The sequence below is a fragment of the Astyanax mexicanus genome, chromosome 12 (assembly GCF_023375975.1).
Source record: "Astyanax mexicanus isolate ESR-SI-001 chromosome 12, AstMex3_surface, whole genome shotgun sequence".
Classification (NCBI taxonomy): domain Eukaryota; kingdom Metazoa; phylum Chordata; class Actinopteri; order Characiformes; family Acestrorhamphidae; genus Astyanax; species Astyanax mexicanus.
The window spans coordinates 42,949,982-42,974,009 of NC_064419.1; the positions used below are offsets into that span (position 1 = coordinate 42,949,982).

The 24,028-nt window shown below is 35.0% G+C and overlaps 2 protein-coding genes across 3 annotated transcripts; both read left to right on the plus strand.

Annotated features, from left to right (window-relative positions):
• The first annotated feature begins 452 nt into the window (after positions 1 to 452).
• On the plus strand, positions 453 to 10,438 carry zgc:112962 (uncharacterized protein LOC548348 homolog). Of its 2 annotated transcripts, none has more exons than XM_049485968.1 (11): positions 453 to 569; positions 1,715 to 1,804; positions 2,991 to 3,047; positions 3,280 to 3,375; positions 3,849 to 3,908; positions 4,981 to 5,040; positions 5,432 to 5,521; positions 6,210 to 6,287; positions 6,401 to 6,442; positions 6,598 to 6,756; positions 7,591 to 10,438. In XM_049485968.1, exons 2-11 carry the CDS (start codon positions 1,798 to 1,800, stop codon positions 8,358 to 8,360), a joined length of 1,419 nt encoding a protein of 472 aa, XP_049341925.1. In that variant the 5' UTR covers positions 453 to 569; positions 1,715 to 1,797; the 3' UTR covers positions 8,361 to 10,438. The 2 variants fall into 2 exon arrangements, with proteins under 2 accessions (XP_049341925.1, XP_049341926.1); XM_049485969.1 differs by having other exon boundaries at positions 3,015 to 3,047.
• A 3,982-nt stretch (positions 10,439 to 14,420) lies between these two features.
• si:dkeyp-82a1.6 (torsin-1A-interacting protein 1) lies at positions 14,421 to 22,450 on the plus strand. Its single transcript, XM_049485936.1, has 8 exons — positions 14,421 to 14,580; positions 16,066 to 16,167; positions 16,350 to 16,520; positions 16,720 to 16,878; positions 17,895 to 18,014; positions 18,143 to 18,265; positions 18,700 to 18,750; positions 18,859 to 22,450. The coding sequence occupies exons 1-8, from the start codon at positions 14,508 to 14,510 to the stop codon at positions 19,659 to 19,661; spliced, it is 1,602 nt and encodes a 533-aa protein (XP_049341893.1). The 5' UTR covers positions 14,421 to 14,507; the 3' UTR covers positions 19,662 to 22,450.
• The last annotated feature ends 1,578 nt before the right edge of the window (positions 22,451 to 24,028 follow it).

The window sequence follows — 24,028 nt, forward strand, 5'->3', positions numbered from 1 at the left end:
CTTTAATATACGGTGTACAATTAAATACATAACTACGTAACTAGTTCATTACTATTTTTATTTCAGCTTTTAGCTATTTAGCCCCATTCGTTTTAATAAGAGACTGACTCGCGGGCTCCCCCTAGCGGTCATTTTTTAATATAACAGGGTGCTCAGGAAGTGGGCAGTCTCGCCACAGATTAGCGCTATGGTCTTTGCGCGCTTTGCATACGTCATGACAGGAAGTGTCCGTCTGAGTAAAATGACCGTGGAAACAATGGTTGTATTTGTAATACGTTCCGCCACCGTTGAGAATAAAAACAGCGTAAGCCGTTTTTAAATAATTTATTTTTTTTACCAATCAACGAGAAACTTTACATTATAATATAATACTTATTTCCGTGATTAAGCTTTATTCGTTTTAAAAATCAAGGTTTGCTCCAAGTCAATTTTAAAAAAAGGAACTGTAACGCTGTAATTGTTTAATAGTGGCGCCTCTCGGTCGTATTAAATATCTTTGTTGTTCAGGCTAAAGCGAAAGCGAACCAAACAAACGAGCTGAGTTATCGAACAGGAATCGGAGTGTGTGGGTGAGTGATCGGGGTTTTTGCTTCGGTTTTGGGTTTTTAGTTGTATACATAATATTTGCCTGGTCTGGGTCTAAGCTAACTAGCTAATTTTTAAGCTATGTAGCTCCAAACGTAACACTGGTACTTTATTCAGACTTTACTGGTTTACAGAAGAGTCTAGACCAGTGATCACAGGCCTCAATATCACACTTTTACTAAAAATGTTAAATTTAAATGAATAAACACAGAGTCTAGACTATATTAAGCTTTTATAGCCTAAATGATTCCAGTGGTAAAAGTCCTGACTCAGTTTTTGCTGGCAGAATCTCAGATTACAGATCTGTATAATAGTTAGTTTGCATATATAAGTTAGCATTTTCTACTGATATAAAAGTACTTATTATACAGCTCTGGAAAACAGTTTCTGAATCAGTTTCTCTGATTTTGCTATTTATAGGTTTATGTTTGAGTAAAATGAACATTGTTGTTTTATTCTATAAACTACAGACAACATTTCTCCCAAATTCCATAAAAAAAAAATTGTCATTTAGAGCATTTATTTGCAGAAAATGAGAAACGGCTGAAATAACAAAAAAAGATGCATAGCTTTCAGACCTCAAAAAAAAAAAAAAACTAATTCACATACATAAAGTTCAGAAATTAATATTTGGTGGAATAACCCTGGTTTTAATTACAGATTTCATGTATCTTGGCATGTTCTCCTCCACCAGTCTTACACACTGCTTTTGGATAAATTTATGCCTTTACTCCTGGTGAAAAATTCAAGCAGTTCAGCTTGGTTTGATGGTTTGTGATCATCCATCTTCCTCTTGATTATATTCCAGAGGTTTTCAATTTGGTAAAATAAAAGAAACTCATCATTTTGAAGTGGTCTCTTATTTTTTTCCACAGGTGTATGTAACTACAGTACCAGTTTAAAACCAAAAGACTAATTTCTTCTCATTTAATGTTTTTTTTTCTCTTTCTTTTTATGATTTTTTTTACTTTGTAATTAAATACTGAAGTAATCCAAACTTTGAAGGAACACATAAGTAATCATGTAGGGTTAGTAACTTAAACGTGTTGATCAAACCAAAATACTCTGAAGCATTTAGATAGCTCTGCATTGTAATTATTCATTGGATCACTGCTGTTTTCTTGATCAGGTCAGTCTCCAATGAAGTGACTTCTTCACCAAAGTCTTCGCCAAATCCATTACTCTCCCGGACAGGTGGGCTACCTCAAGGAAATGAGCGGTATGGAATTCAGCTTTATCTGCATTACTTTACATTCAGTATGTTCTTAAAACATGTTTTATAAGTTATACTCTTTATAAGGTTTCTATTATTGGTGTTGACTAATTATATAAATCATTCAGATTAATAACAACAACATTAAGTGATTAATCACGATTAATTGCACTTTTCCTCTTTTTAAGACTAAGCTTTTAATAATAAGTGTGATAAAATGTAAATAAAAGAAACAGTGTTGCCAGTTTTTAAATGACTGGTGTCAATCTCTTAACGCAATTATAACAAAAATATTCTTTGATAAATCACAATTAAAACCAAACATTAAAAAAGTTAAATGCTGGTCCTTGTATTTTTTGGAGTGAGTTAGAAATAATTAATAGCTTTAATACAAGAAACAAACATGAATGTGTAGCTCCATATTCCACCTTTAACAACTTTGAAAGGAAATGTGTTGCCATTGTGTGTGTCTGTGTGTGTGAGAAGAAAGAGAGAGAAGAGAGAGATTGAATGTGTATATCAGTATTAATAAAAAGAAATTACCTTCTGAACTCAACACAAATGACGCTGTTAAATAAAACCACTAATACATCGCTAGGCTCTGTAAAATTAGTGAATTTAGATTTTTTTTCCCTACACTGTTGTGTTAGTACAGACTTTTAGAATGGACTAGGGACTAGGGGTGGGCGATATGGCTCTAAAATAATATCACGGAATTTCAGGGTATTTTTGCGATAACGATATACTTGGCGATATAGAAAAACTAAAATAATTAATTAATTTCAGGAATATAGTATAATAGTATAACAGAATAATCATAATGTGGCAAAATAAATAATATAGCATTAAATAATATAATGCAGCAAATAATATTGCAGAATATTTAGTGCATGCATGTAAACTGCAAACTAAAACAATTATACAATAAATACACTTAAAGCTTCACAGTAAATAATAGACTACTTTTAAGACAGAACATCTCTATTATCACGATATGGATTTTTTTATCGATATGGACATTTCTGTGTCACGATATATTGTATATGATATAAGATTGCCCACCCCTACTAGGGACACTTTTTTTTAGACCTATAGTACGTACTGTATCTTGTGACAGATTTTTTTCTTTTTTTCTGTCTTTACATTGTGTTTGGACATTTTGCTTTCTATTGCATCATTATCTAAACAAAAGATACAACGTTGCGCGATGATGTAGGAGTAGATCACCTACAGGAGGAAGCTGATGAAGGTATTTTAATTTGAACATTATGTTAATAAAATTACAACACCATAAACTGTGGATTGTGAGCTACTGCATTTGTGATGTTTACCTCTAACTCATATCTTATCTTTTAATGATAATCAGCTTTGGCTCATCAGTTTATCAGTTGGTTAAATGAGCATTTCATGAATAAGAATAAGTAATGTCCTTATTATATTGATCTGTGCTAAATCACAGTCTGTTGTGTACTATATTAAAGGTGTCAAAGAAGAAGTTCAGGATGTGGCTACACCTGCAGTGAATGGCTTAAATTTACCAGATGACGAAATTTCAGAGGAAAAGGAAAATACAGAAGGTGACTATTGCTGCATTCCAATTCCTTCTGAAGTTGATATCAGAGCTGGGATGTTCCTGAGTTTCAAAGAGTTTGACATTGACCACAACTGTTTGTTGTTTAATGGCAACCTTACCTAAAATATTAATCACTTTTTTTAGTCTTAAGTTATCAATGTTGGCAAAAAAAGGTTGATTATTGCGCGTTATGCAGTGTTTTACACATGCAAATCTTATAGAAACGTTTACAGATAGACGTTGAGCAGTATGCTGTGTACAGCTGATTTAATGACACACTTATAGTTTGAGCCTCTTACTATTCAGTGTATTGTGTTATTGTACATTATGTTGTCATAACAAGTTGCTTTGCTCTTGCAACTAAATCTTACACTAAATGTTATTAATATCTTCATATAAATATATTGAAATTGTTTGTTTGTTTGGTAGTCATATCTGAGCTTGAACCAGTGACCTTATTTTATCCCCTTGGTCTAGGAGAGGATGCTCAGCAGCCTGAACATGAAGATGAAGGAACTGATTCGCTACAAGAAGAGGGTAAAACAGATAAATTATTTGCAGAAATAGTCCAGCATAGTACAGGCATATAAACATCATCTAGATCAGGGGTCACTAATAGGTGGACCGCGGTCCGGACCCAGACGTTGTCCAATACGGACCCAAACGGATAAACTACTGAGAAGAATTTATTTGTGACGGTGTTTATTTAAAGCGGCGGAACGTTTATTGTCTTTATGGTTCACGTGCTTTACAGTGCAGTAAGCTTTATCGAGACAAGAGTTTAAAATAGTGCACTTTACTCCACCTGATCAGAGCTCCTCAGCAAGAAAAAAAACTCCCAAGCTCGCAGGTGCGCTCTCTCTTTACTCCCAAAACAACCCTGTCAACTCCCCCCATCAGTTTTACCCACAACATAATAAAGTATGTTACAGTAATAATATTACATAAATTAAAACTGCTGTTTTTTTTTTTTAAAAAAGCTGATATTTTGGTCAAGTTCAGCAAACATTTCTTCATATATTGTATGATTTATCATTCATGTAATTATTATCATGACAGGCAGGCCTAAATCTAATATAAATAAAATCAAATAGAATACGTATAGCATTTTGAAACAGACTCACATTATTAGACTGGATATGTTACATTATTGAGGGTGTTTCCATTTATTTTTAAGAGGCCTATTTAAAATAATAAATATTGTTGCAATGTACTAGTATGTGTAATTAGTTTAGTCTTTCAGTTGTTGATAAAACACTGACAGAACTACTATAGGCTTCTTCAGTAAACAGAATAAAACACTGAATTATTACACAAGTTAACATTGGCGATGCTCCGGACCTTAGCCTGATTAAATTTTCTCTAACTGTACCAAACTGAATTCTAATTAAATACCCCTGATCTAGATCAAGGGTTCTCAAAATTATATAAAGGGGTCTCAGAAAAGTATATAAAAAAATAGCCTTTAGAAACATACATGTGCATGCAAAGTGAAAGTTTAAAGAAACTGTAGAAACATGACCACTACATGCATAAAGTGACTGCACTTAATATAACATAATAATAATGTATGTATAATTCTTACAACTTTTTTTCTTTCTTTGGTTAGGAGAGGACACTCAGCAACCTGAACACGAGCATGAAATAAATAAACCGCTACAGAAAAAGGGTAAAATATGTTATACCATTAGAACTGCTGTGATTTTAGTTGATGCAACTGCTTTTATACATGCTTTTTATAAGGGACTAATAGCAATACATTGGCAAAAAAAATTGATCATTTTTTAATTTAATGGATTTCTACATTAATTGGTCATAAAAAGTGATCTGATCTTCATTCAAGTTATCCCAGTCAAAATATTGACCATTAAAATGTGTCTAAAATAACAACACAAAAAAAATATATGATCTTGCCGGTCTTAATTGAACACACTCATTCAACACTTAAGTGGTAGTGGTAAAAGAAGTCTTGACTTGGATGAAGATCGAATTTAGCAGAAAACCATTACATTTCAAAGGATTCACCTACTTTTTCTTTCTTTTTTTTTTTTTCATTTCAGAACTGATCCCAATGGTAGATGGAGCTGGAGAACAGATTCAGCTAGACGAGGATGGAGAGGACCATGAAACAAACAAGACCACTAAAAAGAGTGAGAGATCTGTTTTTTTCTGATTATCGTTGGGTGCTGTACAAAGAAAAACATATCTATTTTTGTTGATTTTTAGTTTGCTTTATAATTTGTACACAGAATTTGTATTTTATGAGAATTTTCATGATTAATTGACCAATAGAAATGCTCCAAAATGACTGGGAATAAAATCTTTATGCAGTGATTTCCATAGGAAGTAAAACTACTGTTTTCAAGATGCGTTTTTCTATGGACAGCAACGATTTGCAGTTTCACATTAAAGTTAATTTCTAGTTGTTTTTCTGACAGAATATTGTTTTCTTTCCACATAGAATTTATATTTTAATGAGTATATTAATAGTGTTTGTGCACATCCCTTCTAATAAATGCATCCAGCTTTTTATTACACAATAATGACACAGAGTCATTAACAAAACGAGCATAAATAAACATAAATAAACCTGCCAGTTTTGTGTTGTGGTTTCTGGAATGAGTTGAGGAGACGGATGATCACCACCCCACTCCCACCTCATCACCAACTAGTACAACTAGTAGAGAAAGTTACTTCAGCAAAAGCAGGATAAACCCATAAAACCCATTAAAAATATGAATGAACAGGTGTCCCAATATCTTTGCCAAAAAAAAAGAATATATAAAAACAATTAATCAAAAAAAACTATTGTTCTCATTTTCTCTCCTTACATCAAAGGCCAGTGTGAGGTGGTTGATTGTGCCTCATCACCAGAGACCTTAAAAGTAAAAAGCCCAGCAGAGGAACATATAAAAGGTCAGTATGCTTTAGTGTACTGTATTATTTTCATATCATGTTTTTATCACAATTTAAGAGACAATTAAATTAAACTGATTTAGAAAACTGACCCTTGTAAATTAAATTTCCAGCCGACCATGCTGCATCTGATTCTTCCAATCAGCGTGGTGAAGGTAATATGTTGCCATCAATTCATAATGCAGATCATAATGTAGATAACATACATAATAGAACATCAACTTTATCAAACTGTTAAAGATGGTTTTAAATCAAAGAGATGTATTTATTTAATGTTTTGTTCTATAAATATCATTTTTGGTGTGTGTAGATGTCAGCAACAAAACGGACACAAAGGACAAGATCTCAGTAAAAGAGGAAGAACCTACCAAACCTTTTAAGGAACGCCGTGGTGAACGTGATGTTCCTCATATTGATAAAACAGAGACAAGAGAACCTACTATTACAGCTCAGGACACTTCTGAGTCCAGTAAGTATTGTTTTTATACATGTTTATATGTGTGAGAGGTTTTGGCATCTATTAAAATTAGCCCAATTAGCCCAAAACATTTGCAGTTTCCAGCCCATTTAACCCACCACAGTTCATTCTGCAGGCCACATGAAAATATAATTGAAAATGTCTAAATATTTAAATTTAAACAATTACAGCATAACAAGGTAGCCAGTATAACTGATTATTATGCTTAAATCACCCCATGATTGTGCACTGTAAAGTACGCATAATTTAATCCTTTATTTATGATGGGAATTACTAGTATCTGCCAGTATGATCCAAAGATCGTTGGTTTGAATCTAGAGATAATGCTGCTTGCCATCAGCAGCTGGAGTCCAAGAGAGTACAGGCATCTTTTGGCTGATGTATCATAGCTGGGGATCTGGCACTTTGCTTTGTTTTTGGCTGATTAGTGATGCTATTGGCACAGAGGCAGTGTCTGGCCTCACATCTATCAGAGGTGGCTTGTTTTAGTCTTAACATTTCTATTGTTTGGGGACATTGCTATTGCTATTTATTGGATGAGTTTATATAAGTAAGGATTGGTCAATTGGTCTTCTAAAATGTTGAGAAAGTCACATAAAATTAGAAATTCCATTAGACTTCCGCTAATATTAACACTAGCCAGCTGCATTAGTCATGTGACTATACTATGCCAGACCAATGAACGAGCTTATATATATATTGAATATAGTATTTGTAAACAGAAACAGAAAATATAACAAGATTATGGGTCAAATGCACTCATGGCCAACAGGTAAAAAAATCCATTGTAATAATCAGCTGATGTTCTATTTCTTTTTTGTGCAGAACCTGCGTTCGTTTATGCCTTTGCTGCTGTAGTGTTAGCTGTCTTGGCCTATTGGTTGCTGAGACCCCAGCCCCCACCTGTGCAGAAGCCGTTCACACTGGTGGACGTGTTCCACAAAGAAATGGACCGGGTTCAGTCCAGTTTCCCCAGCCAACGCAAAGAACTGTGGAGAAGAAGCAGGATTCACCTGCTGAGACACCTCCAGCTGAGCCAGCCCAGCGAGCCAGTGAGCCTCATCTTGACTTCTGGACGTGGGGCGGAGAGGACGTTGGGCTGCTTGGCTCAACAGTTAGCTGCTGCCTTTTCCACAGCTCTGAATGCCTCAGCCCTGCACATTGATGGAACAAGTAAAACGACTGAAGACAGTGACCAGGTGAAGCTGGACATTGACAAAGCACTAAGAGAGGCCTTCGATGGGGGCAAGCAAGCAGTTGTCATCCACCGTTTTGAGGAGCTTCCTCCTGGGTCTACGTTGATCTTTTACCGCTACTGTGACCACGAGAACGCTGCTTATAAAAATGTCTTCTTAGCGTTTACTGTGCTGCTGTGGGAAGAGCTGGAAATCCCACCCAACGTGAGCTTGGGGATGGTGGAGGAGAGTGTTCAGGAATATCTAAAAGAAAAGTTTGTTTCGACAAAAAGGACAGCCACGTTTAACCAGATGGATGTAGATAAGCTGAGTGGGCTTTGGAGCAGAATCTCCCACCTCATCCTGCCAGTGTCTGCAGAGGAGATGATCGAACAGTATGGCTGCGGAGGATCAGGCTGACTTGCTTTGCACAGAGTTGAGCAACTGAACCAGAGTTCATGGTAAAAAGTCTTAAGGAGCCTTTTCTTCCCTTTGCTCTTTCACTTACTCTCGCTGAGTCTCTCATCCAGACACTACGTTCTTTGTGTGTGTGAGACCGGGTGAAGTAGGCTTTTAATTTTTTTTTTTCCCATTTAATTTGTGAAGATATGCAAGATCATGTGAAAACATGTTTGCTTTACTTTATATAAATGAAAATTAAGCTTTATGTGAGGTTAAATCAAACTGTAAATTAGTGTTATATCCTGAAACGTTTGAGAAGAAATATAACAGCTACTGGCTCAGTCTTTCTGATGAAAAGACTGTGCACGGCCTACAGTCATTTAGATGATAGTCCTAAGAGATGGACCAAGCTGAAAATATATATGTTCACACCGGCCAGTCAGAATGTTATGACCACCTACTTTGCTAAACTCACTGTCCATGTTTTCAGCTCCAGTGATCATATACTTATAATATTCTATAATATGTGGCTGGTGGGTCAATTATTCTCAGCACTGCATTGATTAACACAGATCAGCATGGTGGTGGTGTATGAGATGTTAGTGTGTGTGTGTGTGTGTGGATCAAACACAGCAGTGCTGCTGGAGTTTTTAAACACTGTGTCCACAGGATTTACAGATGATACTAAATAACCCACCACCCAAATTATAGCTGCTCTGTGGTATTTTTTTTTAACAGGGTGAAAGGAGAATAATAAAGTAAGCAGAGACACAGATGGACTACGGTCTGTAATTATACAACTCGTGTACTCATAAGTGCTCATGAATGCTAAAACATAAATAGACAGTGAGCATAGGAACAATAAGATGACTGGACTGTGTATATAGTATTGTGCAAAAATCGTAGGCTGTCTAAGACAACTGATTGGTCAGTGGATGTTTAATATTTTTTATATAAATCTGGTGAATAAGAATCAAAACACATTGTTAACCAACACACAATATACATTTATTTGATGTGTATTTAATTTTTAAACCTAAAAGGAGCTCAGTATTTACAGCACACAATAATTAGTTAATCTTATCAGTCCTTTTATTACAGTAACTCATGTAAGCTGCTGGTCGAACCTAATAAAGCCATGCAATGACTGGACTGAGATGGGAAGGCAGTTAGCAGCCCAATGTTCTTTAAACTTTGTATTGTTCTGATCAGTAACCTCAATGAAGCATAGAAACAACGCATTCTAAAACACTGTACTGGTTTGTTTGTATTTACTCTGTTAAAATTATGTTTTTCCAATTTTACTAGTGACCTACAACTTTTGCACAGTACTGAATGATGCATACTATACACTGAGTAGCCATAACATTAGCCCCACCTGCCTAATATTTAATAGACCCCCCTTTTTTGTCAGAACAACAGATGTAAATGTTTAAGACATGAACTCTACAAGAAGATATTGTCTTTTATTAGGCACAAAAAATAAATCATAGAAAAAAAATATTTTATTTTTCAATATTGTGCAGCTCTACTCTAGATAAAGATAATCAACATTTTATCACTTATTCTTAGTGGTCAGTGGTACTAATGTTATGGCTCCTTGGTGTATATAAATACTAAGCTCTTAGCTTTGATCATGTCAACATATATTCTCCATCATTGATTAGGCTACAATTATTATACAGAAGCTCATTACCAGATGCTTGCTTAAAACAAGCATTAATCACAAATATGCATATAAATGCAGCTTTACATATTAGGTACTACATTATGTGCCTTAAATAAATGCAAAAATGCTTCACAGCTTTGTGTTAAATACATATTTTGCATCATGATCAGTAGCACTAAGGGGTTGCATAATAAAGAGTGGATTTTTCTGATGTGATTTTTAATGAAGTCAAGATATGTGTGATTTATTCCGTGAGCAAGTTGTTATAATTTAATAACCTGAGATTACTATCTGGATCTCAGAAAGCTCAGTTGATATGGATTATCATACTCTTTGTTTATTTGGGAAAAGGGGAAATGTGTCCCAGTTTTACAAATATCAGATAATTTATTTGAAAGGTCAATAAAGTTTTAAAAGTTGATGCTTATTATATGACTGTTTTTCTCATGAATACGTGTATTACATTCACAATGTTCTTTATTTAATTTTATTTTACATTATTTATCATTATTCTCTGAGCTAAAGCACATCTCAGGGTTTTCTGTCTTATTTTATATATTTCAGAGAGTTTAATGCACAATAAAACTTCATATAAATTATCATTGTCATTATACCAATACAGCGTTGTACAATTCAACAAAATAATGTTAAGCTTATCCACTGCAGGGATAGAACAATATACAAAACACAATCACAAGCTGTATAGACAATAAACACAAATATGTGTATGAGCAGTATCTGTAGGTCGGAAGGCAGAGTAAGAATTACTAGTGTGATTCAATAGTTTCTGTACATAAAAACATTTTTAAATATTTTAAATATAAATAAAATAAATAAATATAAATAAATATTAAATATTTTAAAAAATGTCTGAGCAAGTTACAGCTTCTATGTTCAATATGATTACAATGTCAATTCTGCTTGTTGCCTCATTCACTGCCCGTGTAGATTTGAAGCAAAATTTAAGACCATTATTACTGTCTCAGTGGTCGAGGAACCCTAATCCTACCAAGAGTAAGGTGTGTAATAGTTTGCAAGGTCATAAAAAGAACCCAAGGTAACTTCTAGGCAACTGAAGGCCTTTCTAAGATTGGCTAGTCTTAATGTTCATGAGTCCGCTATCAGGAGAACACTGAACAACACTGGTGTGCATGGCAGGATTGCAGGGAGAAAGCCACTGCTCTCCAAAACGAACTAATTTCTGATCATCTGCAGTTTGCTTAAGCTCACATGGAGAAGCCAGAAGGCTATTAGAGGTTTTGTGGATAGATGAGACCAAAATAGATCTTTTGGTTTAGATGAGAGGCATTATGTTTGAAGAAAGAAAAAGCACTGCATTACAGCATAAAAAGCCCATACATGTGTGAAACATGTTGGTGGTAGTATCATGGTTTGGACCTGTTTCACTGCATCAGATAACAGCAAATAAAAATGTTGGAATATCAGTATAAAAAATGTTTGAATATCAGTATGTGAGCACACAAGTTGTCTAGAAAAAATGGTTAAAGAAGAATATTGTTAATGGTTTTTAATGGCCAAGTCAATGTCCTGATCTTAATAATGCTGTGTGGATAATAATGGATAATAATGGATCTGAAGCAGCAGTTGAGAAGTTGAAAGAAAAATCACCAACAGAACAGAGCTGAAGCTGCTCTGTTCACAAGAATGGGCTAAAATTGATGTGCAGAACTGATCAGATTCTGCTTTCACCAGATACTCAAAGCAAAGGTTCAGATACTTTAAAAACTCATAGATATGTAATACTGAATTATTTTACTCAATAAATAAATAAGCAAACATAATATTTGTGTCTCTTTTGTTTGATTTGAATTTCCTTTTATGACTTCTAATGAAGTTTTAAGTTATATTAATGCATACTTACAAAATAAATCAGATATTCCTGTGTTGTATTAATTTAGAAATACTCTGGGGTTTTTATGGCTGGTTTTATTAGAGGAGGAGCTCCAGGTTTTAGTGTGTGGTTGTTCACAGTTACACTAACTCTGAACAAAGATCAGGCCGAGACAGCAGATCAGCACACAGGTTAAACAACACGCAGGTCACAAACCGCCCATCTGTAAAACAGGATTACACTGATGTCATCATCATCATCATTCTGCATTAGGCCAAAGGGTGAACACGCAACACATATAACTATCATTAGATCAGTCATTAGTCTGTATTTAGTGGCTTTATGATTCAGATTTACTGTTCTTTTATATATATTTTTTATTGGTTTCTTTTTTTATTATGAACATATGAATCTAGATTATGTGATGACTAAATTTAATTGATTATGAGTATATTCCCAGATGACAATTTCAGGATTCATGGGGCTGGAATTGTGAAAGAGTTCAGGATTCAGGGAGCATGAGATCATCATTTTCACACATGTATTGAGAGAGAGTTCACCACAGAGTCCAGACCTTAACCTTTTTGAGAATCTTTAAAATGTGCTGGAGAAGACTTTGTGCCATACATTATGGTATACATTGACATACCAGTTAAAAGTTTAAATAATATTGTTTATTATTCGTGTCGTGCCCATTGGCTTCTGCTGTAGGTGTATTTTTGAGTGAATGTTGTTTTTTAACACTGTACTTTTCTACTGGACACAAAAACATGGTACAATCTGCAGGATGTAACCAATTAAAGCAGTAATTATGTTGCAAAATGCTAAAAAAAAACCCCACTGAAATATTCATGTTAGTGTTTAAATTTAGTGTTTTAATTTTTTGTAATGTTCTGCATTGTAGATTGATAATACAGTCATTCTTCAAACTATGAAGAAAAACATTTATAATTATTTACTAAACAAAAACGTGTTAAAAAAAACAGAATATGATTTATATATTAGATTCTTCAAAGCAGCACATCTTGCTTAGAGACTTTAATTTCTTGTCTCTTAATGTGTTTGAGAGCATCAGTTGTAAAGTAGTGAAGAGCTAGAGTTACAGATATACAAGGAATAGCCCTATTTGAGTAATGTTATAACACATATTATGGCAAGAATTACTTAACTAAGTAAAGATTTTTTAAAAATTATTTTAAGAAATGAAGGTCAGTGTGAAAACTATTAAATAAATAAATTCCAGAAAACAAAAACAATCGAGATTAAAACATTACTATTAATAATATTTTTTACTATACATTAATATTAATTAATAACACTTCATAATAGCACAATATGTGTTTATAAAGATTTTTTTTTGTTATAATTTAATGAAACAAAGAATTGCGCAGTAATTTCAAACCAACGATAACATTAACAAATACACGTTACCTCCGAGTACACCGTCTCGGCTTCTGGTCCGCTTAAAACATCTTTGTTTGTGTTCTGTTTCCGGAAGCGTGGTGTTTCACACAAATGTATCCGTGTGGAAACATATTCGTATGTTTTAGCAAAGAACGTTTAGAAACGAGAACACCCACTGTGTTAAATTAAAAATGTCTTCCGGGTTTGTTCTGCCACCAGAGGGCGCTGCCGAGTGTGCCTAAAATGAACGGATTCGTATGGAACTACTGAGCAAAATCATAGATTTTAAATGTTTGATCATTTTTAGACTGAAAATGTACTAATTTACTAAATTTTTCAGTTTTAACTCCTGCATCAGCTCACCGACCAGCCAATCAGCTTATAGCAGCAGAAATGCTAGCTACTGTTACTGTTTAACCCTTTCAGACCGTGCATCAATTACAATGGATATTTCTTTTTTTTTATTTATTACACATTAACACTCTTTGAGAGCTCGAACTATCAGAATAGTCCATGAAACAGCCAATGAACAAGTCTATAAACCAATGAAACAGTAACTGCTTATGTAAAAATATATTTTTTTGGCTATTTTCTAAATGTTTAAATATATATTTTCCTGAATAAAAATCAAACAGTTCATGTCCTAACTCTATAAAGAAGATACAGAATTTAAAGGTGAAAAGATGACTAACAGGTTCATTTGGAGAGTGTTACAGAAAGTGTTGTATCCTGGTCAGGTTAAGCGGCAATATATCCTAAATGACTATGGACTAAATATAATCTATAAAATTAAAACTAAATATATTTATTTTCCTTTTCCTCCAAAAGTAAATGAATTATTGCCATTTATAAAATTATAAATGACAATTATCCGACTAATTATTTTATACTTTTTAAGCGTAGAAAAATACAAACATATAAATACGTTTGCTTTGCTTTGTTAGTAAAATACTTTACTCTACTTTCTAAAATTGAAGGAATATCTTAGAAAACTAATTTGTTACTATTTTAATTTGAGCTTTTAGCATTTAGCTCCGTTCACCTCCATTCTTTGAGTTCTCTCTCACGCGCTTTCTCTAGCGGTTAACAGTAATTTCCTGATAGAACGAGATAAACAGGAAGTGGGCAGTCTCGCCGTAAACCAGCTCTTTGTTCCAGGTTTTAGTTCCTCTTTCCGGTTACAGTGGAGTCTGATGGAGTTGGAGTTTAATTAAATGTTGGCGGATTATAAAGAAAGCTAATGGAGCTCGTAGGTTCTAAAGTAGATGGTATAGTGTTACGAAGGAGAAGCGTGAGGCAAGCGCAGAAGAACGGTAAGTTTACTGAGATTTATTTTAGATTAATGTATAAATTTAACTGTAGCTTAGCTTAGCTAGCATGTAGTGTATTAGTTAGCTAGCTTAGATAGCCTAGCTAACTAATAGCTAACTAACTAATGTGTGTATTAACTTATTAATTAACTACAATCTAATCTACCTGGAGATAATAATACTCAGAATATTTAATAATAGCTGACTATAAATATATATTTAATGTTTCCAATGTGACTATCAGTTAGCAGCAGTACTTAGCCCAGCCTAGCCTAGCCTAGCTTATCTTAGCTGGCTAATAAAAGTTACTTTCGTTTTCTGCTCGTTTTGTTTGCTCCACAAAAACGATTGTGTTTCTGAAACACTGACAAACCCACATACTCAGTTTCCCCAGACTGGAATTAACTAAACCCTAAACCCAGGATTAACTACCTTTTATAGTTTTTTTCCTTTTATTGGAAAATCTCCATTAAAACAAATACGTTACTGAACTGCTTGAATTTCTGCACCAGGTGTAGCATAAAGTTATCCAAAAGCAGTGTGTAAGACTGGTGGAGGAGAACATGATGCCAAAATGCATGAAAACTGTGATTAAAAAACAGGGTTATTCCACCAAATATTGATTTCTGAACTCTTAAAACTTTATTAATATGAACTTTTTTTGCATTATTTTTCTCAAATAGTATAATCAGAGAAACTGATATAGAAACTCTTATTTTTTTTCAGAGATGTATACTCAAAAAAAAAAAAAAATAGAATAGCATTGAAAAGTTACTTTATTTCAGTAATTCAGTCGAAAATGTGAAACTCATATATTATATAGATGTATTACACACAGAGTGATCTATTTTAAGCATTTATTTCTTTTATTGTTGATGATTATAGCTTATAGCCAATAAAAACCCAAACCCAGTCAGTGTCTCAGAAAATTATAGAATATAATATAAGACCAATTGATACTTTTTGCAGCATGGACAGTGTGTCAAGTCCTGCTGGAAAATGAAATCTGCATCTCCATAAAACAAATATGTATATGTAGATAAAATATCTGTTATGTTTTGCCAGTTTTGGTGAAAGCACTTTGTGTAGTGCAGTGCTGTTACAGATGAACACATTTTTAGAATTGACATTGTCTGTTATGTTGACTAAATGCTGCAGCTCTAATAGGAATGACACTTGGCTCTTTCCTTTTGCACACTTTAGGTTTGAATTTTCTGGCTTATCTGCTTTATAAAAAAATAAATTAAAATTGCATTTAATAGCAACTACTCTCAGGCAGCTGAATGAGGTAGAACCTGAAATTTCTGAAGCAGACTTGAAGTTGAATTAAAAGTGGTGGTTCTGAACATTTTGGTTGGTACTCTATGATGGTACACAGTCAAATATTTCGTTTTTTAACTTTCACATTGTCAGTGAATATGTTGAACAAAAAACAAAGTTATTGATATGAATCTTTGTCTAATAAGATTGTGTTTGCTCTGTTTTCAGATTTTGTTAAGAAGAAATCCACAAGCTCCCTGAAACGGAGACGGGAGGTCAGAAAGGATGCTGAGCCTGCGACGGTTAACGGCTCTGAAGAAAACGATGAGGGTAAAGTCATGTTTAAAGAGAGAGATCTCCATACAGACAAAATGGTTATTCTGTAACTGTAATTTAACATTTGCAGGTTTATTTATATAACAGCGAAGACAATTAAGAATCATCTACTTCTATTACTTTTATTAAGGATACTTAATTTCCCTTATTTTTCTTATCCCAACATTTTAATGCAGAGTCACCTGGTAAGAAAGTACGGCTACAGGAGGCAGAAGATGCTGAAAATGGGCATGAAAATGGGGAGAAAGATGCCATGGTGGAAGCGGACATGGCTGATCACTCTGACCAGGACCAAGACATGAATTCGGAGGATGAGAGTGAGGGAATCGGGGACATCGTCGTAAAGAGTAAGGTTTCCTCTGAGTGCTTAGTCTACCCAGTGATGTTGTGTAAGTGGAAGTTTTAAAAGATGTGCTTGTCTTCTCCCTCCTTTTTTGGAGGCATTACTAGTGATAGGAGTTTATATGAACAAGGGTTCAGTAATTGGCCAAATTCATGAGAAAATTGGGTAAATCATATTAATTAATTTGTTTTTTTTTGTGCCAGAAAAACCTCTTTTTGTGGAGAAAAGTGTCATCAGAACCATACGTGTTGGAAATCTGGAAACAGAAGAGATCAAGACGTTCTTGATGAACCAAAGAATCCAAGAGCGCTCAAAGACACCCGGAGTGAGCGGTGGTCCGGACACAGCCGTCACGAAAAGAGGTTTGTTTGCTTGTCTGGAAATATCTTTCAGTTTAGGAAGTTTCTAGTAAACCTCAGGCCCGTTTCACACATGCTAGCTCTCAGTGCCCGAACACCTCACATTTCTTTCAGGTGCTCATGTATTAACAGATGCTTAACCAACCCTGAAGAATAGACATTACATCATGTTTTCTCTACATATTTCACATGCTCTGCATATTATACAAAAGGACATGTACAGAATAAAATCATATGACACATATTGGCTGCAGCTCAAACCACAAACAAGCGCTTTAAAATGCTTTAAAAATCTTGTAGAAATTCATTCGGAACAGTAGAGACCGTTCTTACAGCAAAAGCAGAATAAACTATTTTTTTAGTACCGTTGATTTTAGAAGTAACATTAATGAGCAGTTGTCCCAATACATTTATTTGTACAGTGTACATGGATCACCCCTAAACTAATTTTGTTAATTTTGTGAATACTAGTGCATGTTAAAAAATTAGAACATCATTAAAAAGTTACTTTATTTCAGTACTTTAGTTCAAAATGTGAAACTAATATTTTATATAGATATATTACACACAGAGTGATCTGTTACAGGCATTTATTTATTTTATGGTTGATTATGGTTGATTATGGCCATTATAATAACCATTATAACAACCATTATAACAGCCAATAAAAACCCAAAAAACAGAAAATTAGATGTTATATATAAGACAAATTGGTGCTTTTGGCAGTGTGGGCAGTGTAAAATGAAACTGTAAGATGAAATCTGCATCTCCAGAAAAGTGGTCAGCAGAGGGAAGCAGCATGAAGTGCTGTAAGACTTTCTGGGTAGATGTGAATAGATGTAAAATAGATCACTGTGTGTGTAATACATCTATATAATATATGAGTTTCACATTTTTAATGAAATTACTTTTTTGACACATTTTGTTGTTTTAGTTTTTAGTTAAAAAGTATTTTGCCACTAAACAATAGATATTTCCCTTGTGGTCAAAAAAATCCATAAATTAAATTTTATCCACAGAACCTCCAAGAGCAAGCTCTGCCTCGGCCCATCCCAGACCGCTGGAGAAGAGGCCGGAGGTTTTGACTGTGAGGAGCAGCATAAAACAGTACCGGGACAAAATGGAGGAGAAAGCCAGAGGTTTGAACTGGGCTTGGCGAAAGTCTTTAAGCCTTAGTTGTTTAAAGATTCTAGAGATTCTCTGACAAATTATTTTTAAATGCACTCTCAGCAGCTTTATTTTATTTATTTATTTATTTTTTTTTTAGATGTCTGTGGTACTGGTCTTCAGAGCTGGAACAGGCATCCACCCACAGAAGCTCCCAGCACACACATTCCCAAGATCAACACAATTCCTGCAAAGAAATCTCCTCTGCAGCACAGAAACGCAGGTAGGGTTTTATTAATGGTTAAATTTGAGTTTATGAGTTTCAGTGCATTTTTTTTAAGGTAATAAATATTTTTGGGACAATTACCAGTGTTTTCAATGGGATTTTTGTAGTTTATGAGGCCGCCTGAACCCATCATTCTAAAAGCAAAGCTTTATCTTGTCTTGTTTGTTGATAAGTGTGACTGACTACACAAGACTAAGACTAAGATTGACTGTCTATCTAAGCTATGCTCATGTAAACAGGACAGGGCTCGGTCATGGGTTTAATAAAGCTAGACTTAGGCTGGTTAACATTTGTGGTGGGGCGAATTGTAGAAGTTATCCACGGCATTAAGAATTCTAAATGCCATAAATGTAAGTAGCTAAATAGGTCTCGGACAATTAGGATTTTTTTTATATTTTATTTAACGTTTTATTATTACGCTTCTCCCAAAGAAATAAAGAAGCCGGTCACCACAAAAACATCTTCGAGCAGCTATTCAAATGGTATGTTGTTCTATTCAGATTTATTTTTATTTTTTTGCTATTCAGGATAATGCTATGAGGCTTTGATACCATGCTACTCTGGTAATTTTCATATATTCTTTGTTACAGGGTATGCATGGTACTTCTGCAGATTTCTTGGGTGGGCTCTTTTCCTGCTGACCTCACTTGCTTTAGGCCTGGTGGGTTATCAGCACCTTCCTGTCTCATACTTTCCCACACAAAGCACACATCACCAAGACAGGTTGGTATCCAGTGCAAATTTTCAAGCACAGTTAGCTGCACTGAAGCCTTTATTCCCAAGCCAGCGCTCAGAGCTGTGGAAGAGGACTGAGATCCATCTTAAGCGGCACCTCAATATTACTGACCCGACTGAGCCTGTGAGTATGATCCTGACTTCGGGTCTGGGGGCGGAGAAGACGCTGGGCTGCTTGGCTCAAAAACTAGCCACAGCCTATTCTACTGCACTGAACTCCTCTGTTGTGGTTATCGATGGGCTCAGCAAAACGGCTCAAGATAGCGACCAGGTGAAACTGGACATAGACAGAGCGCTGAGGGAGGCCTTTGGTGGTGGTAAGCAGGCTGCTGTTGTCCACCGCTTTGAGGAGCTTCCCCCTGGCTCCACACTGATCTTCTACCGCTACTGTGACCACGAGAACGCCGCCTATAAAAATGTCTTCTTGGCGTTCACTGTGCTGCTGCAGGTGCCTGAACTGGACTCTAGTCTGAGTCTGAGTGCTGTGGAGGAGCAGGTACAGGAGTATGTGAAGGATAGGCTTATATCTTCTGACAGGACTGCCCAGTTTAATCAGATGGATGTAGATAAGCTGAGTGGGCTTTGGAGCAGGATCTCCCACCTCATCCTGCCAGTGGCTGCAGAGGAGACCATTGAACAGCATGGCTGTGGAGATTGATGGACTGATCTTCACTGATTTCATCTTCATGAGGTGTTTTCTTCATCAGCAGACATTTTCTGTACTGTGCTCCTGGAATTGTAGTAATAGGTCACTGAAGTTCTGCATCAATCTGTAGTCCTCGGTATGACCATATATGTGCCACTCTAGGTTATTTTAAATGGCAAAAATGATTAGGATTTTCAAATGTCACATACTGAGGTGTTTAGAAACCAATGGTAGCCTAGTACTACAACTGTATTTTACATTTGTCAATGTAACATCTCTATTTAAAATGTTGTGTAGACCAAGATTAGGCTTAATCCCTGCCTGGGAAACTGCTCATGTTTTTTTGTATGTGCAGTCTTCTCTTAAACATGACTGGATTCTGTAAATTACAAGGTTCTTTAAGAGTAATACTAATATTGCTACCTGTCACTGGTCTGCAGCACATTTTGCCAGTGTAGTCGAGTGGAATTAGCACATTTAATTTGAGAAGCAGATGTTTGTTCGCTGCATTACTCTATCAGTCTAATCATGGTCCTACGAATAGACCAGATAAACCATAAAAGTAGAGGTGGCAATATTTTATTGTATCAACAAAACACTTAAAGCATATTAAAGATATCATCAGTGTTTAAAGATCACTGACTCATCTGCACATTTAATTACAGAGATCACAATTAGTCTAGTCTAGTTTAATTGCACTGCATTTTGAATACAACTTACTTACTATACCTAATAAGCTGGCTGATATAGCAAGCTACTTATCAAGTTGTTCAATATTTTCTTCTTAATATGAGTCATAATGTTAATGATTTGATTATCTGTTACTACGAACAAAATGTGGTGAAAACTCGATCAGAGAACGAATCTGTGGACTTCAGACTGGTGTGTTTGAAGAATTTGTTTGACAATTCGGTTTAGAATGTCTCTTTACTGAAAAGTGACTTCTTTGTGTGAAGTGGAGACAATCTCAACTTAACTGCAGCTACAAATCATGACCTCTCATAGAAAATCACTTATTTTTGCTCTGTCAGCTGCCAGTGTGAACTCACGGTCAAAGATTATCATAACTCCGGGATTCAGTCATGTTCAGGAGAAAAATGTACACAGAACCAAACATATTCATTCCTGCTATTAAAAATTGGGCGTAGACCTAGACTTCCAAATATGGGCACGAACAACATAGCGGCAACTACAGAATGACAACATGACTTTAGTGGCTTATATATATGTGCAGCTAAATGACAGTTGATATGTTCACTTGGCAAGAGCATACCTGACTGATTTTTCTATTGTTTTCTATTATTTTTTTGATTATATCTGATCTGTGAGAGTGATTTAAAAAGAGAGACATTTGGAAGTCAATTGTGAAATATCTTTACATTTATTTTGGATTTGCTTTATACAAACATGTTGGGTCCTGTGTTAAGTAAAGGGATCTTCAGTTTTTCTGAAAGTCTGTTGCAGTTATTTCTTGGAAGCTAAAATGTCGTGACTGAAGAAGACACAGAACAAGAAGAAGAATGTGAAAAAGAAGTGGAAGAAGAAAAGGTCTTTGTAACATGCAGTGAATATGTGCACATCTTCTGTTCTGCATTCCTGCAAAGGGGAAACCTAGTTGTGATGGGCAGGATGGCTTATCTGTCTCTGAACACACCTGCTCCAAACATACAGTATAACCCCATTTAAACCTGGTCACTTCATGTGTGTTTATCATTATATCTGTATGAAGCCTAATCACAGAAAAATGCAGTAGTGTAACAAATATAAAAGCGTGGATTGCTGTGGTTTTAAAGTTGGCGTCAGTAACTCTTTTTGAATCCCCCACATTTAATGAGAACTTTGTTTGTCATGTAGCAAGGCTATATTTAGACTGCCATCCGAAATATTGATTATTGATAGTCTGGAAAGCCAGAAACCACATAAAATTGTCAATCGGACTGGGCCATACTGGACGCTCGAACAATGACCTCATCAGATCAAGACCTCGATACCACAACAGACAGTCATCATCTCAAAAGATCTAATTTAAGAATCAAATCTGATTTTCCAGTAGTTTCACAGAGCCTAAGAGATGCAAAATATACAGTGGAATCTGATTTGATAACACAGAGCATCCAGACTGTGAACTGTCTGTAAAATCTAAATGTAATTGTATTTCAAACCACCTCCACATATGGTTTCCGTGTGTTTTCTGGCTGTCCAGACTATTAAAAATCAATCTGGATACAGTCTAGATATATAAAAATATATAGAAAAATCAGATTCCAGCTGCCTGTGTTAACATAGTGCCTAGTACTCATTCAACAACCAAAAATTCTCTCCATGTGTTACGTCACTGGGTGTGTGTAAGTGATTCCATGTAAGTGATTCATATAATATAATCAACAAGGGCGATGGCATAAAAATTTCCAGATCGCAAATTCCAGATCACTACCATTTTTAGCACAGCACAGTAAGGGGCTGAACAGATAAATGACTGGTTGAGTTATGATTAAAGTGAGAAAACTGGAGACACATTTGACTATAAAGTATAGATAGGGTCATGTGGGTAAAGCGGATACAGATACTGTTCACATGAAATGTAATTTTAGTCTGCTTTCTAGGGAATCAAATAGCTGTGTTAAATAAGGGTTGAAATGCAACTCAGCAGGTAAAGCAAAACTAAAAAAAAAACAATTCTTAGAATCTAGTTCAGCATGCCATTTTTTTATAATTGTTTATAAGAGTGTTTTTTCTTTGTGCTATTTTTTGAGTCATTGTGTTGCTGTTGATCGACTTTATAATAAATATTATGTATTTTTTGTTTATGTGTTTAGAGTTTTTTCTGTCAGAACTGGTAAGGCACATAAATATACATTAACATGCCTAATGACATGGGACTACTATTGTGTGCAGGGTCTCCTGCATTAACTGTGATTTCTGACAGATGCTGCCGGCCAAGATCATTAACGCCCACTGCGCTTTCCACTGGGGGTGATAAGTCATAATTTTTTTTCCAATTCGGTGACTTATTCCCGGTACAATGTTGGCATTGAGGATTGAGGAATTTTAAATGTCTGCATAACTTTGGAAATGAATGAGACTTCCCTTCAATTCACGTTATTCACATCTTTATGGCTTTGTGTGGAACGTGGTTTGCTATCTTGAAAGACACCCTATTTTGTTTCTGAAATAAAAGTGTGTCCTATCACTTTAGACTCACTCTGTGTAATGAGTAATATGTAATACAAAATTGAATAATAATGAAAACATCAGAGCTGCAGAACAAATGTTTAAATGTTTAAAACACACTTCTTTTGTTATGGAAAACCATCAGCTATAGTGCGTAGGCCTGAAACGAGGACCAGAAACATAATGGAAATAAGATAATACATATTACAAGAAACATTTTTTTTTTATAAAAAGGGAAAAAAAAAAAATAATGGACCCAGGGTTAAATGCAATCTGCTGCATACAGAACATCTATATTTTAACACAATTTGTGAATTTTTTTTTACATTACCAAACTAAATTGTCCTGTATTTTTACTTTATAGTTTCTTTTATTCATTATACAAGTACATGCAATTGTTTGCCACTAGGATGCACTACAGGTTAATGTGACTTCTTTCTGTTTTTTTTTTTTTTACAGATTAAGATTGCTTTCTTAAAGGGACAGGACATTGGCTTGCATTCAGAAGTTGCCTGATGGCTGCTAATGGCTAAGAGTTCACCTGTGTGTAATCTAATCTCAGTACAAATACAGCTGCTCCGTATCGGCCTCGGAGGTTGATTAAGAGAATATTGGGGAGTAAACGGCATCATAAAGTCCAAAGAACACACCAGACAGGTCAGGAATAAGGTTGTGGAGAAGTTTAAAGCAGGCTTAGGTTATAAAAAAGTCAGTCACTAGATGGTGGAAACATACCGTAAAAGATCTGTAACTGCAGCAAAATGTGGTTTTACAAAGTGTTGACTCAGGGGGGCTTCTTTCCTTTTCACAATTGTATACCACTTTGTGTTGGTCTTTCACATTAAGTTCAAATGAAATACATTTATATTTGTGGTTGTAATGTAACAAAACATGGAAAAGTTAGATGGGTATGAACAAGCCACTATTAGATTTGTTTTTGAGAATATCTGTTTGCATAGTTACAGTGTTTATTTAATACATGGTTTCATGTCTGATGACCTTCATGGGTGAAGACTCACCCTTCAGGAATTTCAGACTGTTATGTTTACGCCTGCAGGTAGTAAATCATCTGCAATCATTAAATCATGTGTGGGCCAATCCTAATTCCGTTCATGCCTCAGGCATTGAGCTGCATTTACCACTGTAAAAATAACATATCACTTCAAGTTCAAACAGAAAACAAGCTTTCTCTAATAACAAGTGACTAT

Coding starts and splice junctions, on each gene's coding strand:
- si:dkeyp-82a1.6 (XM_049485936.1), top strand. CDS start 14,508: ATGGAGCTCGTAGGTTCTAAAGTAGATGGTATAGTGTTACGAAGGAGA. Junction 16,168..16,349: donor CTCTGAAGAAAACGATGAGG/GTAAAGTCATGT, acceptor ATTTTAATGCAG/AGTCACCTGGTAAGAAAGTA. Junction 18,015..18,142: donor AATGGAGGAGAAAGCCAGAG/GTTTGAACTGGG, acceptor TTTTTTTTTTAG/ATGTCTGTGGTACTGGTCTT.
- zgc:112962 (XM_049485968.1), top strand. Junction 3,048..3,279: donor ACAGGAGGAAGCTGATGAAG/GTATTTTAATTT, acceptor ACTATATTAAAG/GTGTCAAAGAAGAAGTTCAG. Junction 5,041..5,431: donor TAAACCGCTACAGAAAAAGG/GTAAAATATGTT, acceptor TTTTCATTTCAG/AACTGATCCCAATGGTAGAT.